The sequence below is a fragment of the Macrosteles quadrilineatus genome, unplaced genomic scaffold (assembly GCF_028750875.1).
Source record: "Macrosteles quadrilineatus isolate MER2022 unplaced genomic scaffold, UCM_ALF_1.0 Scaffold_8__2_contigs__length_117827958, whole genome shotgun sequence".
Lineage (NCBI taxonomy): Eukaryota > Metazoa > Arthropoda > Insecta > Hemiptera > Cicadellidae > Macrosteles > Macrosteles quadrilineatus.
This window is the reverse complement of record NW_026542601.1, coordinates 85,477,980-85,490,747: the sequence shown is the minus strand read 5'-3', so window position 1 is coordinate 85,490,747 and position 12,768 is coordinate 85,477,980. Positions and strand designations below refer to the sequence as shown.

The window sequence follows — 12,768 nt, the reverse complement described above, 5'->3', positions numbered from 1 at the left end:
TACCTTATGATTGATCAGGTTGCATACAGTGTAAATAAAAAGTCAAGACCCCCCCCCCCCCCTCTAAGATTTTTCCAAGTAAATACACAGAGATATCCTTTTGGTGGTCATGCAATCTTTAGCAGGAAGTTTCATTTTATGATTTTGAAATTATTGAGTGTCCCCCCAAAAGGGGGGATTTGGGGGCAACTCAAATATTTTAAATGTAAACCCCCTTTAAGTGACACCTCATTTTGAAGGGTTTGCAAAAACTTACAGAATGGTGAAAACTAGAGGTCGAATCGAAGGTAAACTCTATCCCAAAATGGTAAAATTGGTTGGTAATGGTAATATTGGCTACCATTTTGGATAGAGAAGAGATAGCAAACTCTGGATTTCACCAATCTTTAAGTTTTTGTAAACACTTCAAAATAAGGTGTCACTTGATGGAGGTTTACATTGAAAACTTTTTAGTTTCCCCCCAAATCCCCCCTTTTGGTGGGACACTCAAAAATTTTAAATGTAAACCCCCATTTAGTGACACTTCGTTTTGAAGTGTTTACAAAATTTAAAGAATGGTGAAAACTAGAGTTTTTCTATCTCCTCTCTATCCAAAATGGTAACCAATATTACCATTACGAACCAATTTTAACATTGATTTTCCACGACATTTTACGGGCTACCATTTTGGATAGAGAAGATATAGCGACCTCTAGTTTTCACCATTATGTAAGTTTTTTTTTTAAACACCTTGAAATGAGGTGTCACTTGAAGGGGGTTTACATTTCAAATATTTGAGCTGCCCCCCAAATCCCCCCTTTTGGGGGAACACTCAATAATTTCAAAATCATAAAATGAAACTTCCTGCTAAGTTTGCACGACTACCAAAAGGATATCTCTGTATATTTACTTGGAAAAATATTAGAGGGGGGGGGGTCTTGACTTGTTATTCACCCTGTAGTATATCCATTATATTAACGACAGATTATATAGGTGTCGCGGGCATTTTCCATTGTGATTAATGATGAACACTGTTTCAAAGAGGTTGTGGAATCTAAACCCGACTTAGGAGAGAGGTTGTCAAAACATTACGAGAATAGTACATAAACTCCAGCTAAGGCTGAAAAAACTGCAAAAATTACCCAAAGAACAACAGTACAGTATTCAAACGCTAATAAAAAAATCCTTAAATTAAATAAATAAGACAGTCAATCAGCAAACAAAGACCCTCCTTCGTTCCAAAAAAATAAATTTGTTGCTTATATTGTTTAATGCACACTATAGGCCTATTTATTTCTCATACCTTTTACCACAAATATCACATCCAGTTTTGATCTAAACTGGTTATAAACCATTTTAGGTACAGTATATCGTACTGCTACGTTGTAACATTATTAAATGTCTTGGCTTAATAGAAAGCCTTAGCGTTGTAGGATATCATAGTCTAATAAATTAAACACAATAAACAACTATATACAATAAAACCACCTTTAAATACTAAGTATAATATGTAGTGTTGAGTGTGGCATAAATATGCGTCCATATCACACCAACTAGAAATGCAGTTTCATTTCGGATGAAAAAGCAAAAGAAAATAAATTCTAATTTTGTGAAGAAAAAGCACCAAGTATAAAACCACCTTCAAAAGACTTACTATGAACGAATTATATAAATACATCAACAGTTTGTCAACACTTTCTTTAAACTAAACATATAAATATATCCGTAATAAGTTCTTTGACAAGTCACCCATATCGCAATACTCTTTAATGAACACTAGAGAGAATACAAAAGGCTGACAAAGCTAGTAATGAGTGGACTCAGTAGCCCTTCATTTTGACATGGCTCTTTATATTGTAGACGTCTGTGTCATTCTAATATTACTAGCCTGACATTTTATATTATTTCTGTTTGCATATAACGTGTCATATTTTGACATGATAAAATTTAAAGCGAAAAGATATTGTTATTTCACCAGGTGTTGTTTTATTACAACACCATATATACAGGGTTAGTAAAAAGTGTGGAGACCCCCTGTTATATTTTTAACGGCCCATACTAGAAAAACTAAACTCGGCACACCATTATGGCATGTTATGAAGTACTTTTTGGGCATAGCCGCCACTTGGCGTTCATCCCCAAAAAAACTAACTAAAAAAATGAAACTAAAAAATTTCAAATACAAAGACCCATCGAGTGACCCCTTATTTTAAAGGTCCTGGTTAAAGAAAACTAGAGGTCTTTATCTCTATCCAGTAAAAAATGGCAGCCAATTGAAATTCTCATAAGTTCCCAAACCCAAAATGGGGGATTTTGGTGGAAACTCAAAAATGTTAAATGATAAGCCCCATCGAGTGACCCCTCATTTTGAAGGTCATATTAAAAGAAAAGTAACAACGCAAACTATAGGTCTCTATCTTAACACAGTAAAATATGGCAGCCAATTGAATATAAAATTGCAAGTTATTTCCAATTTCTAAAGATTTAAATCAGCTTTCATTTTGTACTGCATTGAGATAGAAACCTCTCGTTTGCGTTGTTAGTTTTCGTTTACAAGGACCTTCAAAATGAGGGTTGACTTGATGGGGCTTATCATTTAAAACTTTTGAGTTTCCCCCAAAACCCCCTCATTTTGGGTTTGGAAAGCAAGTGGCTATTAGGCTTAAAAAGTACTTCATAACATGCCAAAAAGGTGTGTAGAGTTTAGTTTTCCTAGTGTTAGCCACTACAAAATTTATAGCAGGTCTCCAGACTTGGAAAGCTGTAAGGTAAATTGAACTTCTGAGAATTTCAATTGGCTGCCATTTTTTACTGGATTGAGATAAAGACCTCTAGTTTGCGTTGTTGGTTTTCTTTTACCAGGACCTTCAAAATGAGGGGTCACTGGATGGGTCTTTGTATTTGAATTTTTTGAGTTTACCCCAAAATCCCCCATTTTGGGGATGTACACCAAGTGACGGTTATGCCCAAAAAGTACTTCATAACATGTCATAAAGGTGTGCCGAGTTTACTTTTTCTAGTATGGGCCGTTAAAAAAATAATAGGGGGTCTCCATACTTTTTACTAACCCTGTATAATATCCACCATAACACCATCAGAAACTGATAATAATTATTGAAGAGAAACTTACACTTTAGATTACATATACACAACTCTTTGATACCACCCTAGTTATTAAGCATATTTTAAACTAAAAATATTGACCATATAGGTTACAAATTTCCAATGCATTCAGAGATTTCATGGAGTACTAGATGAAAAGCGACGTATTTTCGATAGGTAATATTATCATAGCAAGTAGTTATAACAGTCCTAAAATCATTACAATAGGTATATATGTGGTTATAACTACCAGGTTTTACAAAAAACTCGTTTCAAAATAATGTGTTTGACATTTTTTGTGTCTCAACTAATTTGAAGCTATATCCAGGGACGGGAACTGCCTCTATTCGTGTGACTGATGTTAACGACCGACCACCCCAGTTCACCAAGGATGAGTGGGTGACGGAGGTCCTGGAAACCAACGGAACAACACTGCCTTCTGAGCCCATCCTTACCGTTACTGTACTGGACGAGGACGAACAGAACGACTTCCACTACAAGGTAAAAACTGAAAAGTCTAAATATGGTTAATATTTGTAAAACTACCGTCGGGAATATTTATTACTATTTCTGATACTGTAGTTGCCTTATAAACCTTTAAAACAATCACACTAAATGCTACAGATTTACCACTTTTATGTAATTAAAATGTTTAATGAAAATCTTTTTTGGGACTAGATGGCTATTTTTGGCTCTTGTGAATGAATTAACTACCTTAAGTACCGCATCGCAAGTATGGAATGAAATTCCGTTTTATAAAGCTTTTTAAGAAGAAAATAGGTTACAGAAATATAGTAAAGGAAATGTGGTTTGGGAAATTGTTTGATATGTTATCAACATTAAAACATTAAGAATTGTCTGCCAGCATTTGTATCACTGAGTTTGTAATGCAATAAACAGTTAACTTATCATAACATGCCACAAAAGGTGTCTTGGGTGCAATAACAATAATATGTTTATTGTTTCTGACTGGAAACTATTATTTAGATTATAGCCTAAAATCTACCCCAATTTAGAAGCTTACGTACAAGTTTAATCTATATGATTCAATTTGAAGCAACGCTAATAACTGCTTGTTTAACAGGTTATAGAAAACAGTGGTTTTGGTGCGGACAAGTTTTCTATGGTTCGAAACCCAGACGGTACCGGGTCATTACTTGTAACCCAACCTTTGGACTATGAAGATACACTTCACAAAAACGGGTTTAGATTCAGAATACAGGTCAACGATCAGGTAATACTTTGTTTATTTTTCTTTAAAAATTTTTTTTGTTATACCTAATGGTAAACAATGTTTAATAAAGAGCTATATTTTATAATTTAGACAAAAAAGATCCAACGACGTGTTACTTCCATCCCGTTGGACTATGTTAAGCGTTCTTTGTGCTCGAGTATCACTTAGCAAAGGCTTGAACTTCTGCTCTTCACAAAGGGGGAAACGAGTGCAAATCCCAGTTTGACTTGTTTAGAGCGCACTGAATACAACATAATATGATTTAATTATGAAACAAACATTTTGAACTATACATGTTGAATGTCTTAGCCAGGTTTATAATTTGTTTCGAATTGAATAACGAAAAGTGTGTTTAAAGTATTCTTATATTATAACTAATGACACAATATTTTGAAATAAATGTTCTATTGATGTCCTTAATGATACAGGGTGTGAAAGGAGAGGCGGACAAGCTTCACACGGCGTACTCGTGGGTGGTCGTCAAGCTCAAGGACATCAACGACAATTATCCACAATTTGAGAGAAGCCATATTGAGGTCGCCATTGACGAGGATGCCGAGGTTGGCAGTCCTCTCGAGGTCTTTAGGTAAATAAGTTCTACTTATTACTAAGACTCACATATAGATAGTAACCCTCATCTGTCGTCAGTAGATGGCAGCTTCGCAAAATGGCTTCGTATATTTATGGCAGAATTTAAAACGAAGACTCGAAAGAAATCGATTTTTCGGCAAGGCCCTTCAAATTGGTAAATTGTGGACTTACTTTGGGTAACTAGAGGTGGAGGTAATATGAATACTTAGACGAAGCCTCTCAACTTTGTTTAATCGAAAAATTTGTACAACTTTGAATGTATATAGATTAGAACCGTTTATTACATGAGGGGTGTGATAATTTTAAGGATCGATAATATGTATACATATAAGCTATATGAGAGTTGACAAATAAATTTGTTTTGCCAGAGCTAAGGATCCGGACCAGGGGAGCAATGGGAAGGTAGTATACAACATAGACCGAGCGACTGACAGGAAACGAAACTTCCGCATCAGCCAGGATGGAACAGTTTATATACAAAGAACCTTGGACAGAGAAGAGAAGACTAACTTTACAGTAAGTTTGAATCAGAAGCATGACCATAAGTGTACATAGTTTGTTTGTTTGTTTTTTTTTAGAGAGGACCCTGTTTTTTTACGGAATTATTTTAGTAAACATGTATTTAAGAATCTGAACTCAAGGTATTGTGCGAAATGTTGAATCACACCAAAAATAGCTGTAGGTACGGTGTTTAAATGTTTAGTGAGGTGAATTCGTAAAAGTGGGTAAGCCCTTTTCCTAAAATACAATTTCTTGTTAAGATACAGATAAATTGCTTAAACAATTTATTTCCAAAGAGAGATGTTTTTAATTGGTAAAATATTATTGCTCCTGAAAGTATAAGACATTTAAAAATTTAAAATAAAACTGACTAACTCAGAAAGGTAATAGCATATTTCAGTACTAGTAACACTTTTCAACTCGAGCTCAAGATTCCCCAAACATATCTCATTTCCTCAAAATGACTTCCAGCTTGTTTCCATTTTTGCTAATTAAAACAAACAGGTGTTTAGTAAGTGTTTGGATAAAATAATTACTTCTATCATGATTGTGTTGGTGTAATCGATTTCTTACAATAATTTTTTGTTTTTACAACAGCAGATTTTTACTCCCTAGGAATAAAAGAGCTACATAAGACCCGCTATGTACGAATTGAAAACGTTTGTTTTGCTGCAGTAGAACAAAATATGAATAGCTTATTTATACTAGAAAAGTCAATGGTAATAGTTATTTTTAATATACCATAGACTAACACCTTCATTTTTTCAATATAACTGTACATCTGTCACAGCTACGTATTCTGGCTGCTGACGAAGGTAGCCCAGCTCGGACCTCCACAGCAGCCATGACTGTCCTGGTGTCAGATGTCAATGATAACGCCCCAGTGTTAGCTCACCAGTACAGACCAGTCATCATGGAGGGGGAGCCCAGCAGTAAGGTAAAGATAGCAATTATCATAATGATTAACCAATCCACATTAATAATATACCTAACAAAAGGACATACTTAGTGGTTATACAGAATGGTACACTAATCTGAAGAGTCTGTTTTGTCGTATAGAAATTAAATAAAGGGTATTAGAATATCTTTTCTTTCTTTGTCTTGAACTAAACAAGATTAAGGTAAGCATTATTTTTTATCTAGTTTAAATTGAAGATAAACATTAAACAAGGGAAACCCCTTTTCCCCTTTTGAAAGTCTTGCTGGATTAACATTTGGATGCTCTAAACCAAGGTTTTACTGAACCAAAAAGTTTCACTGATAAACAAAATATAGTCCTGGTGCAGAAATTTAGTACCACTAGCTTGCAATCACGAGTAGTGGTCATACTTGGTACCATGAGCACTTTGGTAGTTGTTGTTGCTGCAGAAGATTTAGTAAGATACCAGATTACAATACTACTGTTTTGTGTATTTTATAGTAAAATTCAGGTTAAAACTATTAACGTTAAGCTTTGTTAAATAAAAAAAATAATTTGAATCAATTAATATAATTTAAGACTGCTTAATTGTAACAATATATATTTTTTATACAATAAGTAAGGATTTCGTAGTAATAATTACGGCATAATAGTGAAACAGTTACATATTTGAACGTTTTACCATTGTAAAAGGCAAGTAAAAACAGAATAAAATACCAAAACAGTTTTTACAAAAGCTTACTTAGGAATTTACGACCAAAAAGCCCTCTTGATAGTGACAGTCAATAAATCGCATTCAAGGCATTCTTTCTTGTTTGGCGTCTGGTGTCCATTTGTCTCTAGGTCAATCAGGCTAGTTGTTGGGCTTGTCTTTTAAGGTCAATATTTTAAAAAAGTTGGTGATTTATTGTAATGACGAAAATATCGATAGTCATTTACTAGCAACAACTTTCAACTATAGGCCTTATTGTATTTAGTTAAAGGTGTTGTTAGTAATGTGTATACATACAGTTTCTATATTACACATTTAAATCGTAAGGTGATAGGTTCTAGCCCAAAATCGAGTATCCATTAACATACTAACTATAACATAGCTAAAATCTATTGGTGCTCAGCATGAAATAAACCCCGGAACCTCTTAGACAAAGGCCATTTACTCTATTAGCCAAGCTTTCTCTCAATATGTAATACTGTGTATACATTAAGAAGAAAATATTCTGTACAGCATTTTTCAAATCACTTACCACTACATATCATTTATTATATTTAAGTATAAATTGTATTAGAATTCATTGAAAATTTTTATTTACTTAATATGTTAGCAAAATCAATAGGTCCTAAAAGCTCATTAATAAAATATTTGGTATTTGAAAAATGAACTAACTACACATATAACAAATGTATTTTCAACCATGTAAAGGGCATTTTGTATACAAGGTAACCCAAAGACCTAATCCATTAGGCTAATATTCAATATCCAGTTTCTGATACTACCTTTGACTATTACTACAACTTCAGTATTCAATAGTCTATGATGCTACGCATTAAACAATCAAAGTCAGACTGCTGATATTCATACTTAACCTGTAAATGTTATGAGTTGTTTATGAATTTTCAAAATTAAGGGGTGCTCACATTGAGTGCACTTCTACGTTTATTTTGTCATTTCGTGACAATTGTTATATTATTTTAACCACGTATGTTTTGACAATAGATTTAAAGCTTCGACATTTGGTAAATATTGATGAGTGTTTTTTTCATGTTACTAATCATTAATATTATATTTCTTAGATAAAGATTATCAATGTTATTCCTCCCTAGGTAGTGGAGCTGGTGGCTCAGGATGCAGACGACGCTACGAGAGGCAATGGTCCTCCTTTTGTCTTTTCCATTGATCCTGTGGCAGACGATGTCCTCAAGGCCTCCTTTAAAGTAGAGAACATTCCAAGTATGTGTCAGACAATATGTTAGGCAAGAAATAAAAGTGATTAGATTTTTGTTAACAACAACTTAAATTCTGTAGTTTTTGTTTTATATTTCAGTGATTATGGACATCATTTAATAATCTATTTTCCTTTGAAGTTCTATAAAAATGTGTAGGCCAATAGGATTCAATATAATTTTACATTTATATTTGTTCTTGAACAACATTAAATTTCGGCGAAATGTCTGATAAAAAAATATTAATTCTGTAGCCCAAGGCAACTTTGGTTATCATATTTATGAGAGCAATTAATAAATAATTTCATTTTCATTTTACACTATTGTTTAACGTTTGTTATATGTTGATCAAATTATAAAAAAACGGTTGTTTTTCAGTCAATGAAAAATATCATAACTCAAACACAACTGTAAAATCAGTTAAAAGTTCCAATTCAGACATTATTTTTGTGTGCATGAAAAATTTAAATCTTTAATGTCTTGCAACATAGTACGAAAGAACTTAAATTTACATAGGGCATGTTTCAAAGAGCCATTGTTTTATAAACATAGGAATGTGTCTTTCAAATGTCTTTTTACTTTGTGTTTCTTATAAAACAGAAATTCCAATCAATATCACCATATAAAAATAAGCGCATGATTAGAAGAAACCTATACAACAACTTTAAGATATTCATTAAATTTTGAACAAAGAGACTATTGGGAAAATTAAAATAGCCTTTTCAATTATCCTTTTCTCACGTATAAAAAAAAAAATACACGAGCTAGATTCAAAATGAATATTTGAAATTGCTTCGTGGCACACCACTACTTGTTTGCTTTAAATTATCTCAAGAAAATTGATTAAACAAAGACAACAGATGATATCAAGCGGATCTTGACTCAAGAAAATGCATTTATAATCAACTCTGTTAAAAACTGAAATCTGTCTTTCAGGAGAGAGATTTTGTCACGATCCGAGTTGCATTTAAACAGGGTTTTTCTTCTTCTTATATTGTAACGAAAAATTAAATAATGAAATTAGTAATTTTTTGTATAGTTACTTTACACTGGGTTTTAACTGTACCTCACGTCTAATGATCATGCTTACTATATTTGTAAGCATGCAATCTTACTATATTAGTTTTTTATGCAATATTTCAACTATATGTTATCCTGCCAAAACATCATTATAAAAAAGTCTTAAAAGATATCGTAACAAACAACAATAACAACCATATCATATTCTAATATCCCAACAAAGCCAATGTCTAACGTATAACAATAATGCACTAACAGTTAACCAATTGTCAGGAGGAGCCGGCGGCAATGGGACTGGGGTTGTTTGGTCCACTCGCGCTCTGGACAGAGAAGAACGCAAGGAGTACCTCGTCCCCATCGTGATCCGTGACTCTGGTAGACCTCAGATGACCGGAACAAGCACCCTGACTGTCATTGTAGGAGATGTCAACGACAACCCTATGTTCGGGGGAAGAAAACACATCTTCGTCTACAACTACATGGTTTGTAACATATTTCAAGCTTACAGTACTGAGGGCTTTTAATCAGTTGGGAAATATGTAGAGGAAAAAATAAAATTATCTACCAATCTTTCAATTTGATCAACTTTAAAACTTGTTTACACAAAAATCTACTAAAAATTGCTCAAAGTTTATAAAAATAATGACTGAAATTTGTATGAAAAATAGTTCCACATTCGTTTTTAAAGCTATCGTTTATTTGGTCGTAGTGTATCGTTTATCGTCTATTTGTTATAGCTTTTCTCATGACATTTCGCAAGCGTCTTGACTGAACTTATGAACTTCTTGATGAACTTATTATAGAAGAAAAGTACATATATAACAATTAGTCAACGCATAAAATGTCTCGTCCTATTTAAAAGGAAACATTTTCAAGGCTTGGGTTTAAATCTATTGTATATTTTCAGAGAATGACAGCAGTTTACAAACTCAAACTCCTCCGTTCGGAATAAGTTGTCTGAAACGTGATTCTGATCCGCGAAACTTTGTTTGCCGTCATGAATTCCAATTGTCTCTAAGTAAATAAGATTCCAAGTATCCCAACCACGAAAACTGCCCAATTTGCTTCTATTCTCTTTAGGGAAAGTTTTAACACAATCTTCTTGAACATTTTGAATTCAATACTTAATCTTTTGAATAATTCCTACTGGGTGCGAGATACTTTAAATGTATAGATTGTAGGTTCTTTCATTTGGAATAAGAAAGATTTTTTATAAGACCTATCTTTAAAATGAACTATTTTGCCATAAATACAATAACTTATTACACATTTAATCATAGATTTAAATTAATTCATTATTATTGCTAATTTAATTATCATTATTAATTTAATTATTGCAAATATTGTAGTCGTTGTAACTACAAATTTAACCAAATTACGCTAATTTGTCCAGTTATTAATATAACATAAATTTAATTACAGCATTAGGACTGAGCCATTATATCTGCGAGGACACTACTGGAAATAATATATAATTAGATATATTACTTAGATTTTTGACTAAATATCTCTTTACGAAAATTCAAGAAACTTCAGACCCATCCAACATATATACTTTTTTAAACCTAAGAACAAACCCACCCTTTAAGACAGGTACTCATTACAAAGATGTTGATTATTTTCTCCAGGCTTTTTTATTTTATTTTTCAGGACAAAAAAATATATCCAGGCTTAGGACGAATCAATAGAATACAAGGCACTATGATATTAACCATAGAAATATTTCTCTAAACATTACCTAGTCAATAAGTAGTCTGTTAGACACTAAAATAGACACCCACAGTTTAAGTTGTCTTGTACTGGGACAGTCCGGAAAGTTCTCACCCAGATTAGTGTGTAGGGACAGATACCTGACACAGCGATAGGACGGGTCCACGTGGAGGATCTGGACGACTGGGACATTCCGGACAAGATGTTCTACTGGGACTCAAGTGAACACGTCAGGTTTCGCCTCAATGAAGACACTGGCATGATCACCATCCGACAAGGCACTCCTGACGGACGGTACATTCTAAGATTCAAGGTGTACGACCGGAGACATACCAGGACAGAGGTAAACCATCCTTAGTTATCATGCATAGTAAGTTGCAGCTCTGTATAAACATAAACATGAGCATTCTTAGTAAATTTATTGTCACGGAAGATCAGTTTGAATTTTTATGGTAGCTATAAAAAATCATGTGATATTCATGATAGTAGTAGTATTGTTCTTAAAGTAACTTATTTGCTTGGTTTTAGGTATTTTGCAACGTAACGGTGACAGTGAAGGAACTACCACATCAAGCCGTGCTCAAGTCTGCCTCTCTAATGATCACTGGCCTAACAGATGAACAGTTTATTGCGGAAGATCACAATGTGAGTCTAGTAATACAAATGTTGATAGTGATGTAACTGAAGCATAAATGAAAACATGTTATCTTTGCGTGTTTAGGCGGAACAACTTGAATTAGTCCCTAAAGCGATTACTTAAAAATGTTGAATGCAGACATCTCAACATGCAAACATGCAACATATCTCCTAAAGTGCTTGGAACAAATAATAATTATGGAGTTTTCTTTTTCAGAATAAAGTGCATTGGCTAAACATATTGAGTACTAAATTTGCAAGTGAAAGCAAAAACATAGTTTGCCATACTACTTTTGAGTATAATGTATTTTCGATCTTCCACATTCTTCTCATGACTCTAAAGTTGTTTTTATACTTCCCCTTTACTTAACCTAAATTCAATAAAGATTTAAAACTAGTGTTCCTCCTAGGTTTCTCAAGGTGGTAGCAAAGCCAGCCGGCTCCGTGAGAAGCTCGCTGACCACCTAAGGCTGGAGGTGCGGCAAGTCGATATCTTCAGTGTGCAGACCGTAAAAGGATCTCCTCCAATGACAGATGTGCGGTTTTCAGCACACGGTGCGAGATATTACAGTCCAGTCAGACTACAAGCCGTCCTTCTGCTCAATAGAGTTCAGGTGAGAGATCTTGTAAATAGCGCAGAAGAGTACTAAAAATTATGTTATAAGTATGTATCCATACGCTTTAAGTTTTCAAAAGTAAAATAATAACTGTATCAAGGATAAGCAACTGGTTTTTAAAAATATAACGGAGAATGATGTTACAAGATGTGGAGAATCATGAGATTTACCACTTTCTTGCAAAACGGTTAATTCCGATGTTTTATTTTGAATATAATTTTAGTTAAAATTGTCCACGTGCTTATTTCATATCCAACACTTAAAATGTACTTCTATAGAAATTTCAAACAAAAACATAGAATACACCAAATTTATTGAGTAATCTAAAAAAAAAACAAATAAGTAAAAATAACTCACAAAAAATAAAAGTAGAGAATTATACAATAGTTACCGATAAATAAAACAAACCTATAATCAATAAAACATAATAAAAACATAATATCACATTAACGTATTATAACTATACAAACATGCGTGTGTATTACTACAACTAATTAACCCATAAATTAGATAAAATG

General features: G+C 33.3%; 1 protein-coding gene across 1 annotated transcript in view; it reads left to right on the top strand.

The window, feature by feature from the left end:
* Nucleotides 1-12,768, top strand: part of LOC129000521 (neural-cadherin-like) — a 58,867-nt gene that overhangs the window by 28,020 nt on the left and 18,079 nt on the right. The window contains exons 8-17 of the mRNA XM_054427484.1: nt 3,410-3,582; nt 4,166-4,315; nt 4,744-4,901; nt 5,275-5,422; nt 6,198-6,344; nt 8,148-8,274; nt 9,561-9,769; nt 11,128-11,340; nt 11,526-11,642; nt 12,044-12,247. Coding sequence (XP_054283459.1) covers nt 3,410-3,582; nt 4,166-4,315; nt 4,744-4,901; nt 5,275-5,422; nt 6,198-6,344; nt 8,148-8,274; nt 9,561-9,769; nt 11,128-11,340; nt 11,526-11,642; nt 12,044-12,247 — 1,646 coding nt within the window. The remainder of the gene's footprint in view (nt 1-3,409; nt 3,583-4,165; nt 4,316-4,743; nt 4,902-5,274; nt 5,423-6,197; nt 6,345-8,147; nt 8,275-9,560; nt 9,770-11,127; nt 11,341-11,525; nt 11,643-12,043; nt 12,248-12,768) is intronic.